At 45.7% G+C, this 26,944-nt stretch overlaps 1 protein-coding gene across 2 annotated transcripts in view; it reads right to left on the reverse strand.

The window, feature by feature from the left end:
- Window positions 1-26,944, reverse strand: part of SMG1 (SMG1 nonsense mediated mRNA decay associated PI3K related kinase) — a 1,401,298-nt gene that overhangs the window by 714,691 nt on the left and 659,663 nt on the right. For both annotated transcript variants that reach the window (XM_069210224.1, XM_069210223.1), the window contains 3 exons: window positions 23,371-23,515; window positions 4,712-4,850; window positions 4,363-4,593 (listed from right to left, as the gene is read on the reverse strand). In XM_069210224.1, the coding sequence (XP_069066325.1) occupies window positions 4,363-4,593; window positions 4,712-4,850; window positions 23,371-23,515 (515 nt within the window). The remainder of the gene's footprint in view (window positions 1-4,362; window positions 4,594-4,711; window positions 4,851-23,370; window positions 23,516-26,944) is intronic.

A 26,944-nucleotide genomic window follows, 5' to 3' on the forward strand; every position in this document is an offset into this window, starting at 1 on the left:
TAGGAACGACCGTGCCATAGGACTGGCGTATTATCTATATGGATATAGGAGAAACATTGTGAACCGTAGTGTATATCCAAAAGGGACACCCTAAGCATAATGACTGACCCACACAACTTTATCCCAAAAACAAGCACACATGGAAATAATGTCACTAAGACAATCGAGGTGAGATGCATAGTAATCACTCTACCACCCTACATTCTCCTAAGTGACCACACACAATTTGCAGAAAAGACAGTCATCCAGTTCATATTTAAATTTGAAGGAAAGCAGGCATTCAAAGGCAATGGACACCCAAAATCACAGACCTGACCACAATTAAAACGGTGTGTAGGTTTTCCAACTGGCTGGAGAGGGCATTGAAAAGAAAAGCGGCCCGCTCAAAGAGGTACAGCTTCACTTACTTGGTAGTGACATTCCTGCACTTGGAGAACTACCCAGAGGATGCGTTCCTGAACCAGTAAAGGGAGCACTTCCGTCAGGTTAAGTAAAGAATGAGGGGACCGGCAACCAGCGAAAACGGTCGCTGATTGGTTGTCCAGGAAGGAGCAATTCTCCTGTGCTCAAAATAAAAGATGGACTCAACGCGTCACAACACTTGACCCTAAAACAAAAGAGGGACTAACCTTCCAATCGTCCGGTCCTACATTGGTGACGACGGACTCCCCCAAATATGGAAGGTGCCAAACATGGAAAAAGGACTAGGTTCTAAGAGGTTCTACATACAAAACTTCTTTTGTATACGTACTAGGAATGATATGCTTGTGTAATCTCCAAAGAGTGGGTTTGTCCCATAATTTGCATACCCTTACCCAGATATCGACAGATCAGAAAAATAAAAATACAATTAGACAAAATTGCACTGAGTAGGAATACAGTGCCGTACATATGACTGTACGGAAGAACAAACTGCAAGAATAAAAGTAATATCTTCCTTAATATAAAGCAGCCTGTATGGCAGCAGGAAAATGAATAAAATGGACCCGAAAGGGGGGGGGGGGGGAGTCCCTCGATCTCGTGACTCGAAAAGACTTCTTCGAAGAAAAACAACTTGTAACACTCCGAGCCCAACACTAGATGGCGGGATGTGCACAGCATGTGTATCTGCAGCTACACATGCCATCGAACATATATATATATATATATATATATATATATATATATATATATATATATATATATATATATATATATATATATATATATATATATATGATAAAAAAGGGGAAGTGTCGGAGGAGGTGCCAATGGCATCTGGGATAAGGATTGATATGCTCAGGTTTCTACCCACATAGATCTGAAAACCAAATTCAAGAAGACTAAATGAGGAAACTCATCCAAGGAATATCATCATTTAACCCCTGAATATGAGTACCCAATCTAAACACCCTACATTGTTCTCTTTCTAAAAGAGACTTAGATCCATTAGATACATATTTAGGAGCATCAAGAACTATCCACCACATGTTGTTTGGAGTGTGGTTTGTCTTAGGAAAATGGACACTCAGTTTGGTAGTAGCACAACCACATCTAATATTGCTGCGGTGCTCATTAATCCTAACCCTAACTGCTTGTGACGTCATTCCAGTGTAGCGTGAACTGCAGGGCAAGTGATCATGTCTGAGTGTTACAATTAGTATGTTTCAAAAGACGCTATGTCCCTAAGGGTTCCAAATCCACAGTGTCCAATTGTTTAGTAAGTGAGCACACATTACAGTTACTACATGGGTGATGGCCAGAAGCTGGGGGGAGATGCCAAAGTGTGGTCTGTTTGGGTTCTGGATGACTCTAGGTCAGTCGAGTGAGTACCACCATATCTTTAATATTAGATGTTCTTCCAAAAGAACACAGAGGGTTTGGAATCGAAACCCCACCACTCACAAGGACAGACCATCTCTTGTTAATAAGTCTTTTTATAGTACTGGACAATGGAGTATATATAGAGACACAAGTAAGACGAGTGTCCGGCTCCTTGGGTGTTGTTGTCAACAAAGCCTCTCTATGATTGTTTCGTGCCCGTTTCCGGGCTGTATTAATTACGTGACTTGGGTGGTGTCTTTCATGCAACTTGGCCGAGAGATCATTAGCTTGTGTGTCTAGACTGGGCACTGACACTAGGTAACACCTCTGCATACGGGCTCCTGGGGAATACCTGCTACTTACCTGTGGTGTTCTAGTACTTTCCCAGTCCTTATGGTTCTTGAGTGTTAATCTGGGTTAGCTGTGTCTTTTTAAGAATATGGTCTGGTCCCCCAACATAGGGGTCCACGTATTTATGCTTGGACCTTCCTGTTTTTAAATATATTTGTGTGTGTTTATATCTGCTGTTAAGAGCTATAGCAAAGTTAGTTTAGTGTATGTGTGCTAATAAAAATATTTTATTTTGCTAACTATTGGTGTGTTTTTTCGTGTGTACATTGACTGACGGTGGTTACTGCAACTCCTTTACACCCTTCTCTGACAAGCCTTTGCTGCTCTCCACAGCTACCCTTTGACAGCTTTGGTTATTAGAAACCTCTAACACTATCACTAAGGATTGCCTAGACTCAGTGCATCACCTATAGGCGTACAACATATACTTAGCCAGCCTCCTACAATAAGCATGTGTGCAGTTAAATATCTTAATATGAAAAGCACTAGTTGTCTGTGGAAAATAGGAGTGTAAATATTAAAAAACACAAAAATAGCTTTTCATCACAGTGAATGTATTTTCTGCAATGCTACTATTGATAGTGGTCTGTATTTGGCACGACCCTTCCCTTCTGTGGTTTGCACTCTCTGAACAGATGAATATGCTTCATTTTTTAGTAATGTTATCACAACTGGGTTCATTCACTCCATTGATTACAAGTATGGTGGTTAAAAAATCCTACACTGGGTCCGCATTGTACAGCAGACACAAGGAAGGGTGTGCTGCCAAGCCAGCCGAGCCCAAGCTGTCAGATGTACTCCATGAAATCTGTGACTGAGTATGGATGTACTTTATAAAAAATGTTTAAAAAAAAATAAAAAAAAAACACAGGTGCAGCTTTTAATTTCATTTCAAAGACGTTGGCAAGTCATTGCGGCTTTGCAACAGAGGAGCCTGCAAAGAAACGAAGACATTGGCAGGAGCATACCAGTAGAAGGTGCTGTTAAAGAGTCAGCACACAGTTAATAACTAGCACAATGCAAGCCAGCACCATCCCTCAATGCTGTGCAGTTGAGCTTGGACAGCGAGCCTCTTGCAGTGATTGGTACAATTGCATGACGAATATTGCGAAGCAATAGTTAACCAGAGTGGATCTCTGCTTCGGCCCCAGGTGGACTGGTGAGTGCGCGCTGCAATGGGAACATTGGCTTCCCACAAAACAAGCAGAGGTACTCACATGCTTTAAAGAAATGAGTTCCACTAAAGCGGATGAAAATAGTACTTGGTCACAGGACACTGATAGGAGAAACAGAGGAGGAAAACAGCACGATCGAACCAATAGAAACAGAGGAAAAGTGAGTGGCAAGCACACAAAGCAATGACAAGCAAGGGCGAGATGCAAGTCCGTTTCAACATTTATATTAACTACAACAGGTTTCACAAGCACAGTGCAAACGCTGTGCAGGCGAAACCCAAAAAAGTATATTTTATACCTTCACCTGAGCTCACTTTCTCCACCATTCTCCATTTTATGCGGTGAGGAGTAGGTAACCAACCAAATGCAGGAAATGCTTAAAAAATGACATTTTTTCTACGTTTAGAATGAAATATTCCCTGCTTGCCATCTGGGAATTCTCATGCAGTTCGAATCTATAATAGATCCAATGCTGAAAGAGAAGACTTAATGGCAAAAAACAAGCTGGATATTGACCATAAATTGAAAAATGCAACCATACAGATAACAAAAAGGACTCTGACATGTATGGATCCCAATCAAGGTGTTAATGGTGATCATGATAAAAATGAAGCTTAAAACAAACACTGGTGTGGAGGAATTGTTTCTTTCAAATGTTTTTTGTGGGTATTAATCTGTGGGTTTTTTGTAGAAATCACAAGCAAAACAAACAGGAAGTTATCTCCAGTGTGAACACTTAACCTGAAAGCAAGAACTGGCTATGGTAATACCTTGAGAAAAAGATGGGAAGACCTACCCAAATAGTTGCTTAAGCCCACTAAGCTGATAGGATGAAGGCTTTAATAAGGCTGCCTGGGATGAAATTATTTAGTTACAAATCAAGACACTTCACACAAACTCAGATCAGCAGAAGCAATGCCAGGTGACAGCAACTGTCTGTTTTTCAACCACCTTGAAGTGACATCATAACATCTACCATAATTTCTCAATAGGAGGCAGAAATATTTCTTCAGTGCAGTATTTTGTTACATACCTGACCAGCATTCAGTTTAAGGAAGGTGAAGTAGGCACTGCATGACAACTTATAGAGACTGAAGATACGATCAACAACTTTTCTCCACAACTTAATTAGACCCTCTGAGGTATTCTCATCGACATCTGCAAGCCAAGGACAGCTTGCCAACAACTGACGCCAAATCACATCCACCATGTTGTCCTCTTCATTATCATCATTTTCTGCTATCTGAAGGGTCATGTCTTCATCCTAAAGGGTAAACGGATATATACAAAATTTAAAATGTTGTGTATATGCAAGCTGTGAATTTCTAACAAGCATTTTAATTAACATTTTGAGAAAATAATTAAGAGTAATTTCTACTTGCTTGAATCCCTGCAGGTCGACACATTGCTTGACCAAGAATTCCATAGATCTTCTCCTGATCTTCATCGGAAACATTGTCAGGAAGTAGATACTGAACCTCCGATTTTTCTTCAGGGAGCAGACAAACTCCTTCACCCTGGCTAACATAATAAATATATATTTTGTAAATAATTGTTCTGATTAAATGACTATTCATTATAAGTTTATGGATGGTGTTAGAATTGACATCCTTGACGTGATATTCCCCAAATAGTTTGCGTTTAACCTTCCTGTTTGCTGAATTTGTTTCTGCTAGCTTTAGCCCACATGTAGGAGACAGGCTCTGCATATGGTGTACACCTATAGGTGTGGAACCCTGTACCTCAGTCCATGCAACCCTTAGTGATAGTATATGTGGTTCTAGATAACCAGAGGTCTCATAACGGTAACTGTGGAGAGCAGTTAGGGCTTATCCAGGAGGGTGTAAATACTACACAGGTCAGTCAGTGATGTACACACAGGAAAGAACCACCCTAGTGTCAGAAAAATAAGATATATTTATTGTAACACACACTCTAGAACTAAATTTGGTATATCTCCTACCCGCAGATAAGGACATACAAAAATATATTTATCAACAGGTAAAGGCATAAAATAACAGGGGCCCCTATACGGGCCAAACTAAAAAAATGGAACGCGAAAATCAGTACCGACCCACATGACCACCCAAGGACCCTCAGGACTGGGGAAGTACTAAAACCCAAAAGGTAAGTAGGTAGCATTCCTCAGTCAACAGTGTGCAGAGTTGTAATCCTGTGTCAGTGTTCATAGGATAACATGGGGAAGTCGCACCTGGAGTTTTTGCATTTTAGGGCCCTTGACAGATGACCCAGAGGAAACCTCTTGGGACAAGGGAATTTTGAAAATGCCTCCATCTGTGGATACCCAGAACCGTGGAGTACCTACACCAGGGATCCCAGGTGCATAAGGATAAAGTCCTGTCAGAACCTCCCGTTGAAGCCTATAGGGACCTCGGTTGTCAAGCTGCGGCTGTGACCCGTGGACCAGGTTTGTGGAACCCATGCATTGATTCCAGAAGAAGAGGACCTAAGGAAAGAGGGTGGCAGAGTCCAGACCACCCGGAGGTGCTCAGGCGGTGCAGGAGGGCAATGCCCACCCTTCTTGGATTTGCTTTCCTGTTGGACCGTGGACGAAGAAGTACAGCTGTGGAGTCCAGGCGACGCAAGAAGATCCCAGACGTTGTCCATGAGCTGTCCCACACCGGTCGTCAAATTGCAGAGGGGTCGGGGACCACCAACAAGGCTTGGCAAATGCAGGGAAGTGTTGCGGAGTTTGCACGATTTGTGAGGACCAGCAAAATCCAGGGGCAGGGAGATCAGGGCCGGCCCTCAGCATGTGGCAGGGCCATCAGGAACAGATGAAGCCCCCAGCAGGACTCTCTGGTATTAGGCCAGTGAGTCACACGGAGGCCTTAACAGCACAGGAAAGAGGGATGCCCACGTCGCAGGAAGTGCAGAGGGGATGTTGTTCTTGGAGCTGGAGAGTGCTGGAGAACGGAGCTTCATGAGATATTCTAAAGGGTCCAGAGATCACTCATTCTTACCCAAGGCCTGTCCCACAGAAATAGGGCACAGAAGACTAACAAAGCGGCAAACCTCCTGCTGGCGCAGGAGTCTGAGTCAGCAGGGGGGATTATAATGATGATGGCACTGCCAGGAGCTCCGGCATAGGGACTGGCACTAGGGAAGGATGAGGTGGAACGATAGGCGCCTGTCCAGATTCAGGATTTGATCTCCATGAGCCCCTCTGCGCTGTGGCTGGAGCCGGCGCAGAACACGAGGGGGCCCCCTCTGACCCTGCAGGGCCCAAAGGCGCTCCAACAGGGTCAGGCTGATGAAAAAATGAGGCACATGGCCTCAAACTGGGAAGGGGTCCTTTGCTGCTGGAAATTCACACAGGTTCTGCAGAATGACAAAGCTCCATCATCGGCTCACCCAACGAACAAAAAGGTGAGGAGCACTATGACTTCTTATGTTTCTTCTTATGCCCCGACTTATCTGATCGTCCCAAGGACTTTGAATGGGCGACAACGACTTCAAACTCCGTGACCAGTCCCAGGACCTTCCTCTTGACCAAGACCTCGACCTGCGTGGACTCGCGTGCTGGAAAATCAGCAGCTTCAGGGATCGGTCCCTCAAAGCCTTCGGATGCATGGCCCGGCACTCGCAACATGACTTCGGGTCATGGTTGCGCTCAAAACACTGCAAACGCATGAGTTGCGGATCCGTCATGGACAGACCCACAGGGCTTGAAACCTGCCTTCCTAGAAGACGTCCCCTGACACACAATGAGAAACTTGTAGGAGGGTGGCTCAGTTTATGATGTACACCTATGGTGCGGCACCCTATACTGAGTCCAGGCAACCCTCAGTGATAGCGAATAGGTATAGCAATAGCAAGAGCTTATCCTGGAGGAATGTAAATCACTTGCAGTACCACAGCAGTCAAACAGTAACTGACTCACAAGAAAGAACCACAGGCCAAAAAAAAAAAAAAAAGGATTCCTTATTACAGCACTACTACTAGACTAGCATTAGTATATCTCCCTTTGGAGAAATCTACACACAATATATACACAAACTAACAAGTACAAATAGCATAAAATACACAAGGCCCTACTGTGTACATGTTTTTGGGAAGGGGGGTGCAAACCAAATACTAAATTAACTGGAATGCAAAATAGTGAACCCAACCAAGGTAAGTGTGTTAGTTAGCTAGGGGTAGATGAAAACACCAGAGGTAAGTACGGTAAGTCTCCCGAGCGACCAGGTGCAGAGTGATTACCTAGCCAGTCATCCCACAGACTAACACAGGAAAGCAGTGGTGAGAGTTTTTGTGTTTCAGGACCCTTCCCAGCGGACCCTGTGGAAACCAACAGACAAGAGGAAGGCTGGAGAGTGCCCCCACCTAAGGATACCCAGAAGACAGGAGTACCTACACCAGGGAGCCAGGATGCAGAGGGAAGAAGGGGCTCTCTCTAAAGTCAGTGGAAGCCTCGGATTGTCCAGCTGCTGTTGCAACCCGTGGACCAGGCCGGTAGAGCCCAGGGACGGATTCCAAAAGTGGAGCACCTGAAAAGGAATGGGACAGAGTCCAGCACCCTTGGAGGTGCCCAGGTGGTGCAAGTGGCAGTGCCCACACTCCTAGAGGTGAAGTTGGTGGAGGAAGAAGTCCAGCTGCAGGGTCCAAGAGTTGCAGAAGATCCTAGGAGTTGCCTATGAGCTGTCCCTCAAAGGTCATTGTGTTCAGAAGGGTCAGTGACCAGCCAGGTCACCAACAAGCACTGGAAAATGCAAGCATGAGCTGAAGATGCATTAACAGAGTTTTGGGGGCAAGCACGGTCCAGGAGACTCTACCCTTGAGGGGGGAGTCAGGGCTTGTCCTTAGCACACACAGGAAGACCAGCAGAAATCATTGGAACCCCCATGAGTGACCCACAGGCGATGGACACGGAGTCACAAGGAGGCCTCTGCAGCACAGCATAGCATAAGTCCCACGTCGCATGAGTAGCAGGACAGGAGCTGATCTTAGAGTTGCAGAGTACTGGAGACCGGGCCTTCTTGGCGACTGAAGATCTCCTGGAGGAAGAGTCAACAAGCCTTCGCAAGAGCACCAGTTGCAGTGCAGAAGGGTTCCAGTCCAGTGGCAGGAGCAGGGGCCCACAGTCTCCCAAGTTGGTCCGAAGACAAGCAGGGCCCAGCGGAAGACAAACCCACCACATGCAGAGCCTTTCAATGCCCGTGGGACAGCAGACCAGCTGCTTGATGCTGTCTTGAAGTGCCTACGGATGTAGGGGAGTGCCTCCTTCACTCCAAGGAAGATTCCTTCATGCATCCAGATGCAAATAGAGTCCTTGTGACCCTGGAAGATGCATTGCCTTGGATGTTGCATAATTCTTGCAGGATCCTGAGAAACAATGTTGCAATTGGAGCTTTCCCACCAGCAGTAGAGGTATTTCCGTTCCAAAGCTGACCAGCAGCAGTTCCAGAGGCCAGGAGCAGAAGATGTCTCGCAGAGACTTCCTTGTAGAGTCTTGCTCGATTAATCTGAGGACCCACCTGCGGGAGAGCTCTTCAGTAACCCTAAAAGGGGGTTGGTCACTCTGAAGTGACCCACCTATTAGAGGGGGTCAGGGATGTCATACAACTGGCCTAATTAGTCTAATGCTGCCAGGGGCCTCTGCCCATCTTGTGTCCAAGATGGCAAAATGAACCGGCCAACTGGCAGAGCTCTGTGCACCACCCTAGGGGAGATGCTGGACAGGGGGGTGGTCACTTGTCTGTCAATTTGTGTAGTTTCACACCAGAACAGGAACCGGGGGTTCCTGAACTGGTACAGACCGGATTATGCAAGAAGGGCACCAAACGTGTCCTTCAAAGCATGTGGCGGCACTTAGAGGCCACTCTACCCCAGCCCTTAGACACCAAATACACAAAGGGAGATCGTCACTCCTCTCCCTTGCAGGAAATCCTTTGTTCTGCCTGAGCCTGGCTCACCAGCAGGAGGGCAGAACAGCATCTAGGGTCAGCAGCAGTGTGGGCTGGCAGCCAGACCCCATAATGCTTCACAGGCTGAACTAGGGGATCCTCAGAGTACAGGGGATCAAGCAAATAGCACTGGAATCGGTGTAGTTGCAGGATTCCAACATGTTTGATAACAAACATGCCTAGGCTCAGAGTCGTCGTTATGTAGCTGGACCACTTGTGTTGACCAGTGTCCACTACATACCTTAAGATGGCTTCCCCGCACTTACAGAGCCCATACAATGGAGTGAGATTTGTAGGGGTACCCTGCTCATGTAAAGGTACCCTCATACTTTGGGACATGCACCCTGCCCTTGGGCTAAAGGGCCTACCAGAGGGGTGACTTACAGTGTAAGTGCAGTGACCAGGATATAAGGCAAGCCTTATACCTTACATTAAAGGTGCATCCACTATTTCACGCAGGCTGCAATGACAAGCCTGCAGACAGTTTGCATGGGCTCCCATGTGTGGCATGATGCATGCTGCAGCCCATGGGGGGGACCCCGGGTGTACCAATGCCCTGGGTACCTAAGTATCACATACTAGGGACTTACATGGGTGCATCAGTATGCCAATTGTGGGAGTAAAAAGTTACCAGACAACCAAATTTAGAGGAGAGCGCACAGCCAATGGGATCCTGGTTAGCAGGATCCCAGTGAACTACAGTCTAAACACACTGACATTAGGAAAACAATTGGGGATAACTATGCTGGAAAGATGTCACTTTCCAACAGAATTCCAAAGTAAGGAATCAGCAGCAAGAAGTTTCCATCAGATCTGCACTGCATCCAGAACAGCTCTAATGAAAGGTAGCATCTGAGCGGAAGTCAGGTGTGACTTCAGCAAATTGATAGTGAACACCAGCGAATGAAGGAGGTCCAATGTAGTCTGTAGGTGGGAGACCACTGCCCAGGGCAAGTCCGCTTTTATCAGCCAATCATCAAGGTAAGGGACGACTGGGACCGCTGACCTCTGCAAACGTGCGGCAAACACCATCACTTTGGTGAACATCTGTGAAGCAGAATTCTCCTGGCCCAAAGTGAACCGCAGGTAATGTCTGTGGGCAGGCAAGACAGTAATTTTGAAATAAGCATAAATAAAATAAGCATCCTGCAAGTCCAATTTTGTCAGCCAGTCTCCACGGAGGTGGGCAGATAAGTCCTGAACCAGGGCAAGTACCTTGAATGTTCAAGTAGTAGTAGAGAAAGCACCGATCCAATATAGGACAGAAGCCTCATCTTTTTTGGCACCGGACAGTAGTGGGAATAGAAACTACTTCTGATGCTCACACGCTCTCGATGGCTCCTATGGCCAGAAGGGCCAGTACCTCCTGCGCAACAGCTCAAGGTAGTCCTCTATTAGTGGATCTGGGGGTGGAGGAAGTCATGGCAGGGTTTGTTGGAAGGGGCAGGCGTAACCCCAGTGGATAATCTGCAGCACCCACTTGTCTGCTGTGATCTCCTGCTATCTGGGCAGATTATGTCCGATTCCCCTTTCAGCCTGGTGCCCATGCTGAATTAAGGGCATACTAAAGAGGTCCTGACTGTGCAGTTTGTGAGTTGTTTGGGGGGGGGGGGGGGAGACTGGTTTTGGGCCCTACAAGGTTTGTGAGAGGTGCGTATGCGACCGCAAAAAAGACTGAGCCAGCTTGCAATGGTGGCAAGCGGAAACCGATGTGGCTGATAGCCCCTATCGTAGTCACAGAAGGGGCATAAACAGAATGCGGCTGTCGTGGGATTACAGGGAGCCCCGATGAGCTGCTAGTGGACCTACTATCCTTGAATCTCTGAGGCCGAATCTGCCTTGTCTCCATAAAGTCTGGTTCCATCGAATGGCATTTCCTAGAAGCAAGGCTAGGACATCCCCTGATAAGACACTATTTCTCAAACAGGCGTAACATAGAAGCGCCACCGAAGAAGCAATGGCTCTGGCCAGTGGGTTGGTCATATCCAACCCGCAGTTAGTGAAGTATGATGCACACGATATGAAGGGTATGACTTGAGAAGGGTTTCATCAACCATCCATCACTCACTTGTTTTCTTGAGTTCACTCCAAAGTACAACACATTATCCCTTTCTTGCAAGCAAATCACTTCAGTGGTGTTAAGTCTGGTTCCAAATCTCTCTCTTGAACTTGAGTTAACCCCTTTGTATCTTCGGTGCCTGTGTAATCTGTTGTTGTCATTTTCTGGGTCTAGGAGTGTTTCACATAGGTCCTGCAAGTCTGAGAGGTCTTCGCCTACTTTTTTGTCTTGTCTGCTATGTTTGATACGAGTCTCTTCTGCTAGAGACCACTCTTGTAAGCCCCGGTGCCTGTGTTCGATGCAACACCCCCACTTCCCAGCACGGACAAGTGTCCGGTCAAGTCAGGGACATATGGTGAAGATCTTTGGAGTTAAGGTAGGTCTGATGCAGTAAATTGTAATGTACCAACTTAAACCAGGCATTACAAGAAATGGTGCGGGTGAGGTCACAGGCCTGCATCCAGTCTCCATCGTCCAATGGAGATTCTAGATCTGTATCCCAAGCTGCACAGGCCCACTAAGGGTCCCTCACCGCGTCCGCATGCAATGCCTTACATAGCAGTGTAATCAAATGTCTAGCAGTTCAGCAGGATAGTAAGAGCCCCAGAGTGTGGGCATGCTTGGGTGTTGCGGGTTAAGCGGGCCAGGTCATCCTGGCTATCTCGGCAAGACCGGCATTGTGTATGGAGTGCCCAGTTGTGAGGGCAGTTTTCGCGAGCCTGTTTGAAGGTTATGAAGGTTTCTCCGAGGTACTGATCCCCAAGAAGGGCACAACCACCCTCCCTCCAAGCTTGTAAGGACATTTTTCATCAGTTGCCTGACCCGCAATAATCTGGAGTAATAGATGGAATGGTTAATACTGTTTCAGCGAAGCACTGCCATATCCTTGCTGTCTATGTATGGGATGTCTTTCGAGACTCCTGCACCCTCCATTACAAATTTGAGTAGCCAACCTGCTTCCACTATCACTGTGAGCAGGTACTTTTCCCAGTTGTCACCTGCGTCCAACCATCGGACTGCATGTTGTAGCTGCGTGGCATAATAAAGGTCCAGTTGTGGCACCTCTAGTCCCCCCTCCTCGTACTGCCTGGTCAGCATGGTTAAGGACACCCTACTATGCTTGCCCTCCCACATCAGCAAAATGAGGGTGGAGGTTAACTATCTGAATGGGCATAATAAGTTTTGTAGAGTATTCAGGCATCTCAGCAGTAGCATCATTTGGGCGATGGACAATCTGCCCATCAAGGATAGGGGAAGTTTATTCCAGAAGCTCACTGACGTTTTTAGCTTGTCCTGCAACCTATATTGAGGAATAACTTATGATCTAGTGTGCGCCACTTTGATCCCTAAGTATCTCAATAGTGCCAGCACCCAACGCAAGCCAATATTTGGAAGACAGTCTCCCGGGGTTCCAATGAGGGATGCAAGGGGAAACAGAAGTGATTTGGTGTGGTTGAGCCGGATACCGGAGAGGTCTCCAAACTCATCCAACAGTCGCATCAGAATAGGCAATGCAGCATGGGGGAGGGAGAGTTGAAATAAAGCATCATCCACGTACAGCGATATAATGTGACAAACGTTGCTGAGGTGTAGTCCCCAGTGCTGTTGCTCCCGGCACACTGACAGCACCAGCAGCTACATCGCAAGTGCTAACAGGAGCGGCTAAAGTGTGCAGCCCTGTTGCATCCCACAGCCCATGCGTCTGATCTACTGCTTCCCACACGCACTCTGGCACTGGGTTCTGTGTACAACAGCCGGACCGAACCATAAAATTGAGGTCCAAAGCCCAGGACCCTCAGTACCTCGAGCAAGCAACTCTAGTCAGTCTACAGTGTTCAAAGGCATTTTCTAGGTCTAAAGAGACCAATGCCAAATCCTCATCACAATGCTCGACGATGTGAAGGACATGGGCCAACCCCCTGAGGTTCATTCCTGTGTTTCAGCCCAGTATAAACCTGCACTTATCTTAATGTACTAAATGAGTCATGTGGGTGGCCTGTTGATTTAATTTACAGAGCACCTTCAAACTGAGTTGATGATCATGAGTGGTCTGTAGTTCACAGGGTCAGATTTATTGCCTCCCGGTTTAAGAAGCATACATATCTCTTCCTCTCTCATGGTTGGTAGCAGTACCCCGGTATCTCGCGCCTCCGGGAATACCTCCAGGGGCCCCTGCGTTATTGTGACTGAGAAAGCTTGCTAAAATTCAGGTGAGAATCTGTCGCCCCCTGGCACTTTAGCCTTTGGGAGCATACTCAGTGCAGAATTAAGCTCATCTAGCTCTATGTGAGTGTCTAGGGCCTCGGCTGCCAACAGTTCGAGCCTGAGAATGTCCAGGCTCTGCAAGAACTGCATGAATTGGTACAAGGATATGTCTGGGTCCCGCTGTAGCGGGTCCCAAAAGACCCACAATACCTACTCTGGAAGTAACCCTAGTGCTGACAGAAGTCGTGAGGTACATCATGAGTGGTGGCATATGTTCTCTATGCAGCATCCATGTAAACAGTCTGCTCGATCTGTCGCTTTCTCTGTATAATTCCCAAATGTCCTATATGCGCACAACTCACTGCATGCTCCTCCCTGTCTACTTCAGGACACTCCTGGGCTCTGGACTGTATCAAAGCCAGTGGCACTGCCTCTCTGTTTGAACTCTGTCTGCAGCTGCCAACGCACCCCACAGGTTAGGCCCATGAAGATTTGTCTCAATACCACTTTTAAGGCCTCCCATTCCGTGGTCCTACAAGCCGTAGAGCACCAATTGGCCTCCATGTAGTCTGTTAATGCCTGCGATAGTGTCTTTCTCCTAATCAGATTTCAACGGCATCCTCCAGGACCTTGCGCCCCATGCCAGATCACCCCATTTTACAGCGCAACTGACCGGGGAGTGATCTGATGGGAACCGCGCTAAATGTGTCACCTCAATGTCTTCTGCACACAAGCTCAGCCAACAGTACTTTATCAAACGTGCTGAATGTGTTATGTGTCAGTTAGGGTCTAAGATGCAATTAAAGCCACTGAGCCATATCAGGGGCGAATCAACATCCTGCGTTATCAAGTCCTGTATAGTGTGGAAGAAGGTAAGGTTGTTGTTTGGGGTGTTCAGTATGGTCAGGTCTCGTCTGTCTCTAACAGGACATACCACCCTCCCACATCTGCCCCCAAGTATATTGGAGAGAACAGCACCCCAGTGCCACCAAGATTAGTGTGCCCTGTGCGTAAGTAGAATAGGAGGAGTGGAAGACATGTCCCAACCATTTCTTGGCAAGACTTGATGTCCAAATGTCAACACAAACCAACAATAGAAACCAAACCCATCCCACTCACCCACAGACATTCTATAACCATTCAACTATCCATGTCCACCCATTGCTAGTGCCAGGACTTGCACAGAACCCCAAGCTATCCGACAGGAACGGGCTAATATAAGCCACCAACCAAGAGCCCTGCCAGCCAAATGCATCTGCCTGCATTATACCTGTTACTTTCTGGTCGTGTTTGTTCTCGCCTAGTGAGTCCATGTATGCTAGCTTTGGTTCTTACATCACACACTTGCACCCCCAGCCAAGTAGTGCAGTCTGTTGCCCATTGTACCACCAAATGGCACAGCTGATGCACCCAATTCAAGTTTCTGCCAACAGCTTTCAAGCCTCCCCAGCTACTCGTCAATCCAGATCCAATTGGCTACAATTCAGCTGCAAACAGTCAGCATCCCAGTCAGTCATCTCCAACTGTCCCCACCCTCCTGGGTGACCAGGGTATCCAGCATGATGTCCAGGTTGGGGGTCAATGCCACGGTTTCAGGTCCATCGTCCAGTGTTTGTGCGCCTCAATTCCACTCTATGCTTTCATTTCCAAAGTATTTAGCTGCATGGTTCCATCTTCTAACCTTCCGGGGACCCAGAGGGGAAGGGTCTGGATTCTCTCTTACTCATTGGCGGGGTGCCCCACATGTCTGGAACACAAAACTGGAGTAACGCTTTCTCGACCTAGATTTCCAGTCACTCCCACACCTCTTTCAAGTGATCCAAAAAGTGTCCCTCGCCTTGGAAGAAGCCTTTCCGTCTTGCTGGGTACAGGAGCATGTATTGTAACCGTAGAGTTCTTAGTTTTTGCTTGATGCTGAGACAAGATCTGCACTGTTCCTGCACCCGCTTTGTGTAGTGTTGTGTAGCTATTTTATTGTTACTGAAGAGGTGGACTGGCTGCTTGAAGGATGCTATCCCTGTTACGCTAGTTGAGGATTTTAGCTATTATTGCTCTTGAGGGGGCTCCCGGAAGTGGAGGAGGAACCAGCGCTCTATGCGCTCTGTCTGCAACGAAGAGTTCAGAAAGGCCCCTAGGCCTGAGTTCGGTTCACACCCAGTCCTCTGGGAACTTTTCTGCAGAAGTCCACTCTGCTCCTTCAGGGAACCCCAGGATGCAGATGTTGCTACGACGGGAGCTACTGTCTGTCATTCTCTCGATGTTCTAGCTCTTCTGTGACTGTGGTCATTTGGGCCATCTGACAATAAAAGACAGCAACTTCACCCTGCAGCTCACGATGTCGCCTTTCAGCAGCCGTAACTTTTAATGTGACTTTAATGTGTCTGCTTGAAGAAGATTAACATCAATAGATACTTTCTCAATTTTATCCAGGAGCATGGTTCGAGAGCTCTGGTTAGCTGCCAACAGTTCGGTCTTGGAAGGCTTTGTGTCTCCTTCTGCTGTGTACCTTGAGTCATTCGCCCCAGTCTGACGCATTATTCTCTGGGTGGGGCATTGCCGGGTGGTATATTAGGTGATGGCATTCACTACGTGCAAGCAGGTTGGCCAGTCCTTACCAATGCTGTCCTGACAGTTATTCACTCTCCCAGACAGCCAAGAGCTGATGGCAGCCCAACTATCTGGGACTCCAGAAGTGACTGGCTTACACGGGCTCTTCCTGTCTCCTCACCAAGTTCTTCCTCCCCCTCCCCCCACCAGCCGCTGAGACAGTGAAACGGCCAAGTCAGACCAGAAGAAAGCGAAGGCCTCACCATGGTTGTGTAGGACCATAACGTCCACAGTGTCTAATGGGGTACCCCTGCAGTCCAGCGCCTCCCTGCACCACTCATGCTGCTGTGTATCATGACCGCTGGGCCTCCTGGAAACCTACATCTGTGGAGGCTGCAGCCTTCCTAGGAGTAGTTACTTTGAAGATCGGCCAGGAGAGCGGCACCACCGTGGTCGGCCAAGACAGTTGTCCATTTGTGTGCACTGGCATGAGGGGTACAAGACAATCGGGGGTCAGCCCTGTTGACGTCCGCCAGTACTAATTTTGGGACGGGGCACCCCCAGCAGTAAGGCAGCTAGGGACCAACCGTGGGGCGAGCAACCTTCCAGCGAGGTCACAACTACACAGTCCGGTCCCGAATAATCCAAGGTGAGGCCCAAGGCAAGCCAGACGCCTCTCTTCACATGCAGCGTGTACAGTCAAATTTGCACAGTACCAAGTCTATGGCACAAGAGTGGTCAGGGGCCCTGTCACGGGCTGACCAGCAATTTATTGAGGATGTTGTTGCCAAATCCCTCTCTGTGAGCGGGGGTGTTAGAAATGGGGTCTCTGGTTGGCAGTCAGTTTGCACTCTGTCCAAGTAGGGACCCTCTCTCTATAGTCCGGGTAAGGGAGATACACAGCTCAGATAACCCTGCTCAACCCCTTGGTAGCTTGGCACAAGCAGTCAGGCTTATGTCAGAAGCAATGTGTAAAGTATTCACACAAACACACACTAACACGGTGAAACCACCACAACGTGACTCCACACCAGTTTAAAATATAGGCAATATTTATTTAAATCAAACAAGACCAAAATGACAAAAGTCCAACAAACACAAGCAAAGATATGAATTTTAAAAGATTAAATCCCAATAAATACACTGAGAAACACTATAACTCCAATAGGGGCAATCACGACATTGTTGACTGAGTCGTTCCCCAGAGTCCAATGCCACTCACCGGGAGGACAGCGCCAGTTACAGAGCTGCAATGACCCCCTCAGGTACAGAACCTTTGGTAACGAAGAAAACAAGCCGTGCACGGAGTCATGGAAGTGAGGCATCTCTGGATCTGGTGCGGCATCAGTTCCTTACTGCATATCAGGGAAGGTGATGCGGCGCTGGTGCAAGACGTCCGTTCCTTATGGTTCCTTCTGATGTGGCTGGGTCGATAAAACCAGTGGGTCAATACGTGTTGGGCCACCTCTCGGGGTCACAGTCATGCCATGGAGTCACTGGCGCCGCAGCAGAATCTAGTGCCACGGATGTTGGTGACACGACACTAGGGACTCACAAAGTTGCAGGGCTGCAGCGACGGCAATCCAGTGGTGTCAATCACAGTTGTCGCACTCCAGCAGGGACCACAGCTTTGGGTGCAGGCAGAGCTGGGCAGTGATATCAGTCCAGGAGTCAGTGCACTTGGTGGTTCTTGTTTTTAGGCCAGCTTTCACTCCCAATGGCCCAGAAACTGAAATAGGCACCACTTGGCAAGTCAAGGTCCTCAACAGGACCTCAGGAGTACCCAGCTTTTGGCAGGTGAAGTCTTTGATGTTCCCGAGACTTCTTAACAGGAGGCCAGCTCAGTTCAAGCCCTTGGAGAAACTTCACAAGAAGGATTTTATAAAGCAAAGTCCAGTACTTTCTCTCTCAGGCAGAAGTGGCAGCAGGCCAGCACAGCAACAGGCAGAGTGGCAGGTCATTCTCAAGCATCAAGCTCTTCTCCTTGGCAGAGGTTCCTCTTGATCCAGAAGTAATCTAAAGTTGTGGGGTCAGAATCCTTATACTCATTTCTGTCTTGAAGTAGACAAACTTCAAAGGAAAGTCTTTGTAGTGCACAAGACCCTGTGCCTCTTGCTTGCCCTACCCCAGACACACACCAGGGGGCTGGAGACTGTATTGTGACAGGACAAGCACATCCCTTTTAAGTGCAGGTATCAACTCCTCCCTCCCACTCTAGCTCAGGAAGATCCATCAGGATATGCCTGACACACCTTTGGCTCCCTTTGTGTTACTGTCTAGAGTGAATTCACAAATAGCATGACCCAGACATGTATTCAGCAGCCAAGCAGAGGCACGGAATGGTTAAGCAAGAAAATGCTCACTTGCTAAAAGTGGCATTTCCAAACAGACAATCTAAAAACCAACTTTACCAAAAGATTGTTTTTTTAATTGTGAGCTCAGAGACCCAAACTATATTTCTATCTGCTCCCAATGAGAAACTGCAATGAAAAGGTATTTCAAGGCAATCCCTATGTTAACATATGGAAGAGTTAGGCCTTGCAATAGTGAAAACCAAATTTGGCATTATTTCACTATTAGGACATGTAAAACACATCAGTATATGTCCTACCTTTTAACAACATTGCACCCTGTCCATGGGCACCCTAGGGCCTACACATAGGTTTGCCTTACACGTAGCAAAATGGAAGGTTTGTCCCTGGCAAGTGGGTGCACTTGCCAGGTACACATGAAAGTTTAAAACTGCATACACAGACACTGTAGTGGCAGGTCTGAGACATGTTACATGGCTACTCAGCTGGGTGGCACAATCAGTGCTGCACTCCCACTAGTAGCATTTGATTTACATGCCCTGGGCACACATAGTGCCCTTTACTAGGGACTTACCAGTCAATCAAATATGCCAATCAAGGATAAACCAATCACCAATACAATTTAGACAGCAAGCATATGCGCTTTAGCACTTGTTAGCAGTGGTAAAGTGCCCAGAGTCCTAAAGCCAACAAAAACAGGTCAGACAAAATAGGAGGAAGGCCGCATAAGTTTGGGGATGACCCTGCAGAAAGGGCCAGGTCCAAAAGGGATGGAGCAGGGAGAGCACCACAGTGTTTCCAAGGAAACTCCACCTGTCGTAGGAATGAGATCTCAGAGATAGCTTCCTTATAGACTACCTGCAAAGATGAAGATGTACTGCATCACTACTGAAAAGCTATAATTTATAGGCGAGACATGGAGAGCGCACTTTGAACCGTGTCGGCAAGGGGTGTTAAAACAGGAACTAATGCCAGCACACAGGCTAGTGCATATCATACTAGTGACCTCATGTCTGGAAAAGTGGAGCGGATAGAGCCACGTGGTACTATATGGTGAGGGAAAGTGAATTTTTTTCCAGACCAGTCAGAAGTGTAGATCAAACTCCATGTGCTGCTTTGCATACATCTTTTGGATATTTTTCTTAACTACAATTGCAGCCCCTTCACTGATAATGTAGATTTTTGCATTGCAAAGTAGTAAAGTTGCTAACGCCTAACATATAACAAAGCCAGCAAATACCATTTTGCTTAATGTGCTGTGTAAAAGCAAGCAACAAAGATGTGGGTAGTTGTTCCAAACTTGTTTATTCTATATACATGGTACATGTAACAACCTTATAGATGAATTTCCATGGAATGTTGTTAGCTATGGACTAGGGTACATGATAACATGAAAAAAGCCTAGAAGTTTCAGTGGACACCCAGAACTACTCCATATTTGTTGGTTTAATGCTTAATGCAAATGTTTCGGTTCTGTCCAGCTTGTAACCTTGGATTTACTCTGGCAGCAGCTATGGGCCCATCCACCAGGTTTAAAAGGACCTCAGGAGAAATATTACATAATTTTATTATCAATAATTCTCTCTAGCTCCTACCTTCAAATTCTAATCCACCTAAAAACTGCACTATCAGCATTAACTGCTTAGCATAGTTTCAACATGAAACAAACCCCTTTGAGGTCAACTGCCAGAATAAGGGCAGCTACACAGTGGTGATGCATAGAACGACAAACTTTTTGGCAAGTATTGCAATACTTTTTTTTTTTTAAGAGAAAAGCAAAACAAGACTACCTGTAATCAAACAATGATCACACTAATCCATTTGCAGTCCTTTCTATTGATGTAACAAAATAGTAACAACCCTACAATCTCTCCCAATCTCATCTAAAAACATTGATGGAGGCAGCAAAAAAATTAACCACAAAAGAAACTTATTTTTTAGCATGACGGTGTGCTCAATACAGCTCCTTTCCTAGCAATAAGCGCTTACACATTCAACCTTAGTAGATAGGTGCATGCTGTTAATAGTTATCAAACAGTCTGAAACCACCAGATACGAGGTATTCCAAGTTATTAGATAAACAACCCCAAAAAGGATTAAGCCTCTCACTTAAAGATGCTAATGAAGCTTGCACTGAGACCCGTCCTCAATGAATTAATTCAGTTTTCTAGGTTCTTGTTACAGCCGAGTACTTCTTTACAATTAAGGATTTCAACAAGGAAGAGGGAAACCTTGCAATGCGCAGATCACTCAGCGCTAATGTACTTTATGTAGAAATATCTTCCTTCCTTGTTGCAGGACCTATAAGACTAGGATATATATCACAAGCCATGCTTTGAATGCAACAATGCCTGTACTCACCATAGCATGTTCGTAAAGTTCTCCCACTCTATTACTTCAATGTATACACATCATACACTACCCAAACTATACAAAATGCCACATCTATTGAGGATGTGTGTTACGTATGGTATCATCAATCTATCCATATTGAACCTGAAATTCCACAGGCAATCCCTAGTTCAACTGTACATTTCTGCCTCAATGGCCCCTCAAGCTTAGCAAGAATTGAGAGATCTCACAAGAGCTCACATCCTTAACACAGGCCTATCGCCCTCTGAAATAGTCTACTAAATCAACATGCAAGCACCACAATTTCTACAGCAAGCATAGGCAATTCCTTTTAACATCAGCAACATTTATGCTTAAAACTTAGTATCCTCAATCAAGGATGACACCTCAGAGTTCCATTCACAGTCCTACATGAAAGCTCACAACTCAAAGAAAAATAACTGGTCATTGGTCAACTCCAATCCCCCTACCATTTTCAATTTGATTTCTCTCCTATAACCTTGCAGTCTCTCCTACTTTATCTGTTTTTGACCTCCAAATATCTTTCTGGCTCTATAATTTACCCGTCATTCTACTTCCCGAATTATCAATTTGGTTGTCATTGTACTAAGTGATTTCTTAGGTGCCACCGGCAAAACAACAACTTAGTACCCATAACTACTTTTGGACTGGTGGTCTGAAAGTCACTCGGCCCAAAGACTGGCTTAGTCTTGGGCAGGAGGAAAGTCAAACAAAACATGCCTGTACATCAAGAATACATTCTGTTGGCATAGGGAACATTGATATCACATGCTCTGCCTCTCCAACCATCCTCTGAGCTTGTCAGCTGCCTTACCTCAGTACTTTTCTTTCAGTCTACAACTAAGAGTATAAACCACAGAGTTGGGGCAACTGAGTTTCCAGGTGTATTAACAGGAACTTCTGGAGAACCAAAATTAGAATCCCCATTTTGGGAGAATGAGATACTTAATGTATTCCCTTTAAATGGAGTTCTCCTCCATTTGCATCTTTAATAACGTCACATGCTTATTTCAATTAACACTTTACAATTCACCATTAGACATGGAATTCTCTGAAAGATACAAACAAAAATGACATTCAATTTGCGAAACCCTACAAAGCATCTCAATCAGTCGCAATTAGATCTTGTTTTTAAACAGTCAATTTACTCAGTAGGACCATAATCTCTCCACTGTTAACCACTTTGCTGTTAAGTCTTAGCCATCTAAGGGAAACTGTTTCACTACCTTACTCTTCTTATGGATTCAACATTATATTAGGAAGACTGTTTTCCATGGGAAGAAATGTATGTCTGAAAGGTTCAGAGGCTCAAAATATAACAATCAATAAGTGTCCACATTTATTTCATGTAATGGCACCTTAACCATAGTACATTTGTGTAGCAGTTATCGGTCATGCTTTCAATTTGTCACAGGGTGCCACCTGCCTTTTTCACTATGAACCACTCCATCAGGGCTTTGCCCAATGTAGAATATGTGCATAGCCTCTATCGATGTCATCACATGCCTCTGAATACAATGTGCAAATCTGCAGTACCCTTACATACTCAATGTCATAAAAATTATTCACCTGGCAAGTGTCATTGTCAATACCTCCCAGCATTTCAAATGTGGTCACGGAGTATGCAAAATATCTTGCATCCATCACTCCTTCTACCCTTCATATACAAATTATAAGCACACACCCACCACGGAAAAACTATTTGTTGCCCTTTCCTGTACACAGTTGGACGACATCCGAGTCCCAAATTTGAGTGCTTGTTTCTCAGTTCATTAAACATCTTTCAGTTGGTAGTACACAACTGCCAGAAAGCTCAACATGCATTAGACCCTTTGGCTTCCTTGAGCTGCTGTTCAAAATAGCCTGCCTTTAGCGCTCTGGCAAACCAAAAATAAAAGTAACAAACTATTAATGATCTTGCTCCCTCAGTACGTGCCAAATTCTCCTACCACAGGTCACTCTCTATGTCTGGACTACTTAATCAACCACAACTACTGTCAAAATGCCGCTCTGTGATGGAAAAGTGCACTATAAAAAACAAAATTAAAATATGCAAATGCAACTATCAGCACCTACACATTGCAAAAAGTGTTCTCATTTCTCTCATTCTGTGTACTAAGTTTTGGCAAATGTGTGATTCTCTCAGCCCCTACCAAATTCCATTTGTTGACACCTGCTGGGCCATTGAGTGCCAATATTTTTTTCTGACTCACTTGTAAAAGCTACTTGCCATTCTCCTCAACATATAAACAAAGCTGCACTGAAACGTTAATGCATTAAAACAAACTATACCAATGTGTGAAACCAGGAAAAAATCTGTTATTATTTTTGCTCTGAGATGAAGTCCAAAGACAAATGACCAGTTCACAGGATTGGCCCCTTAAATTATTCTTTTCTAGGTTAACATTCCGCTAAGTGTGGACACAAAACTAGGGGTTGTATACTACATCAGTTGTACGAAGAAACAGTTTTCCCCCAATTAAGGAGTATCACACCTGGTATCCATCAATATTTCAAAATGTGGTGAATCAATATTTGGTCAGTAGCAAGGAAAATCTTATGGTCTTGAAAAAAAAAACAAGTGTATGCTAAAACTGGTACAAGGAAGCCAAACTTACCCAGCATTATCAACAACTTTTCGACCCCATCTATATGCCCAACTTGCCAGGGTTGCCCAGGATTTGGCTACTTCTGGGGCTTGTACCGAGGACAGATGATAAAGTTGCCCTAAAATGAAGTCTGGCTCTCCAACACCAATGTTCACTAAAGGAAAAAAGCAAATAAAGATCACAACTGAATGAATAGAACAAAGCAATGTAACAAACATTATGTATAACACTTAAAAGTGGATAATTAACATTTTATATTAAAAAAACACTAATTAGCCTAAGATTTCAAGTAGCTTTTTACTAAACAGATATCAACTTTAAAGTGGATCAATAATATTCTAACTATCTAGAAAATGATTGCTAGAAACACAAGTATCACTCATATTGCACTTGACAAGGATGCAAGTTACTGTTTGTCAATAAAGTTCCCACAACAGAGCAGGTAACAAAGATATAACATATTTACATACACAAGTCCCTAGAAGGAGTTAAAAACTCTAAAAACATTTAACCCTAATGTAATCTTGCTTTTAAGCTATGATTCGCATTATTCGGACATAGATAAAACAGACCACAAAATTGCAAGACTTAGTAACATGCTCATTTACTAAAATTATAACTGTTCTGATGAACGTCAGGCACAACTGAGGCGGTCTGCACTGCTAAGCAACAAAGCTTACTTGCTTCAGCCTATGATCCACTCAGTTCTTGCTAATGTCCCTTGACAATCAGTGCTGATTACATCAGGCATCACTCAAGTTATACACCGTGTCAGACACTCAGTGAGACAATTAAGGTCCACCGTGGCTCTGATTTCCAAACCTACTGTGCCATATAAAGGAAGCTGCAGGGTTTTTGTACATGTTTCACGTTGCTCACTGTCCTACTTTGGATCCTTCAGTGATGGCGTGTGCTAGTGTTTCTTCCCTAAACTGGGGTCATATCTCTTAGCATATGCAGCAGGTGCTCACCTTCCTTTTTTAAGGCTACTTTTTAGTTAAATGTTGTACTATTGCTTAGAGCTTCTGTAATTTCATCGCAGATATATCCATCCCTAAGTGGTAAGAAAATATACCATCATCCGCACACCCTAATGAATCTATCAAAGGGTGGGAAACATAGCGCCCTAATTAACTGGCTTGGATACCCTCATCTCAATTCTATGGGATTTTTATGAGGGGGCATTAGTTTGGCCTCTCTCCTATAGGAAAAGGTTTGTTAACAAGTTTGTGCATATGCACATGCCAACCTGTCTCCTCCGTTTGGAGAGACTAAACAGTTTTGAATAGTGCTCCTAGACCCCATGCACATAAACAAAATACCAGTATAGAGGTAGATATTTTGTAGCCCGCAGTTTTAGAAAGTGGGAGAAAAACACCAAAACAGTAAATAACTAGTAAAACTATTCATGTTCAAAATGTGTTACATCTACAAGAATCAATCAGGATTTTTTAATTCTCGATGCACCCAACTGGCTAATCATTAAACTGCGATTGACACAAGTGTCCTGTATCTTTCAGGTGAAGGGTTATTAGGGAAGTGTCAAAGGCTACATCCTGTAAGAAAATATTTGCTGGGAACAGCCACTCATCAGACTGGGACTCCTCTGTGTAAGAATACCTGTCCTGCATAGAATACCTGTCCTGCATAGACTACCTGAGATGGAACCTGGGCTACACAACAAAAAAAACACCCATGACACTTATGGATATTCCTTTGCATACTATGTTAACACTGACTCTATTCCCATCAGAAACACATTTCCAGGACTGAGGGGAGGAAGAAGAAAAACATACTTGTGGGCCATGCAAAAGATATGTAACAGCTTGACCAGGGTACTACACTGAATATACTGTTGTGTGTTCTATCTGCCATTTTCTCAATACAGATATTTCTGTTGGATTACTCATCAATAGGAAAATGTTGCCTGTGCAGGCAACTCTGACATTGTTTCCACCGTTTCTCCTCAGCAGAGGGGCAGTATACATGCACAGGACTGCATAGAGTTATTGACTTTTCCAACCTTTCCACTAATATACCTTTGGATGCTATGCAAGCTTTTAACATTCTTTACTCTATAGCAGCACCCCAAGTGCAGAATGCTGTCCTTTCATATACTGTCTGTGACCTGCTTGGACAGGAATGTGAAAATCTGTTTTCTGCAGTGTAGGAAAGTACCCTTTTTTGGTATGGTTACCCAAAATTTGTGCCTGATGTCAGTACGTATTGACTGTGTTTACTGGGATCCTGCTAACCAGGACCCCAGTCGCTGACTTTCTGCACCCCACAACTGGCATACTGGTGCCCCCATGTAAGTCCCTAGTATATGGTACCTAGGGCATTGGGTCACCATGGGCTCCCCATGGACTGCACCATGTATTATGACACCCACTGGAGCCCATGCAAAATGTGTCTGCAGGCCTGCCATTGCAGCCTGCGTGAAAAGGAGCATGCACCCTTTCACTACAGATCACTGCACCAGGTCACTATAAGTCACCCCTACGACAGGCTTATGGCAGGCCGTCCTAGCCTAGAGGGCAGGGTGTAAGTACCTGTGCGTGAGGGCACCCCTGCCTGAGCAGAGGTTCCCCCACGAACTCCAGCTCCATTATCCTGGACTTGAGTGTGGGTAAGCCATTTTACCCCGTGAACTGGACACTGGTAACTACCTATATCCTGCTACATAATGGTAACTCCGAACCTAGGCATGTTTGGTATCAAACATGTTGGAAACATATCCCAATACTGTTACCAGTATTGGTTGTGTAATTCCATGCACTTTGGGGGTTCCTTAGAAGACCCCAAGCTTTGCTCCCACCAGTTTGCAGGGTTTTCACAAGCAGACCGTGCTGCTGCCACCTACAGATAGGTTTCTGCTCTCCTGCTGCCTGAGCAGCTCAAGCCCAGGAAGCCAAAACAAAGGTTTTCCTTTGGGAGAGGGAGGCAACACCCTCTCCCTTTGGAAATAGGTGTTACATGGCTTGGGAGGAGTAGCCTCCCCAAGCCAATAGTATGCTTTGAAGGGCAATTTGGTGCCTTCCTTGCATTAACTGGTTTGCACCAGCCCAGGGACCCCCCCAGTCCCTGCTCTCATGCAAAATTGGAAAATGGAAAGGGGAGTTACCACTCCCCTATCCATCACCCCAGGAGTGGTGTCCGGATCTCCTCCAGATGGCCACTTGATTCTGTCATCTCGAATCCAAGATGGGTAGAAGCCGCCAGGAGCATCTGAGTGGCCAGGTCAGGTAGGTGACGTCACAGCCCCCTCCTCATAGGTGGTCACCCTGCTAGGTGACCAATCCCCCTTTTGGAGCTATATAGGGTCTCCCCTCTTGGGTGGGTCCTCAAATTCGGCACGCATGAGTCCAGCAGGACTCCCCTGCAACATTTACTTCAACTTCTGTCCACTGGAAAAGCAACTGGGCGTCACAGGAACCTACAATCTGCAGTTCCAGGGGCGACTTCGCTCTGCAACATTGTTTCCCCGGCTCCTTCCAGCAACTGCAACATTTACCTGACTGTGCATCATCTGAGGGTTGAAAATCTTCAGTATGCACCAGGAAACAATCTCCCTTGGAGTGAA

The sequence above is a fragment of the Pleurodeles waltl genome, chromosome 10 (genome assembly GCF_031143425.1).
Source record: "Pleurodeles waltl isolate 20211129_DDA chromosome 10, aPleWal1.hap1.20221129, whole genome shotgun sequence".
NCBI classification, from domain to species: Eukaryota; Metazoa; Chordata; class Amphibia; order Caudata; family Salamandridae; genus Pleurodeles; species Pleurodeles waltl.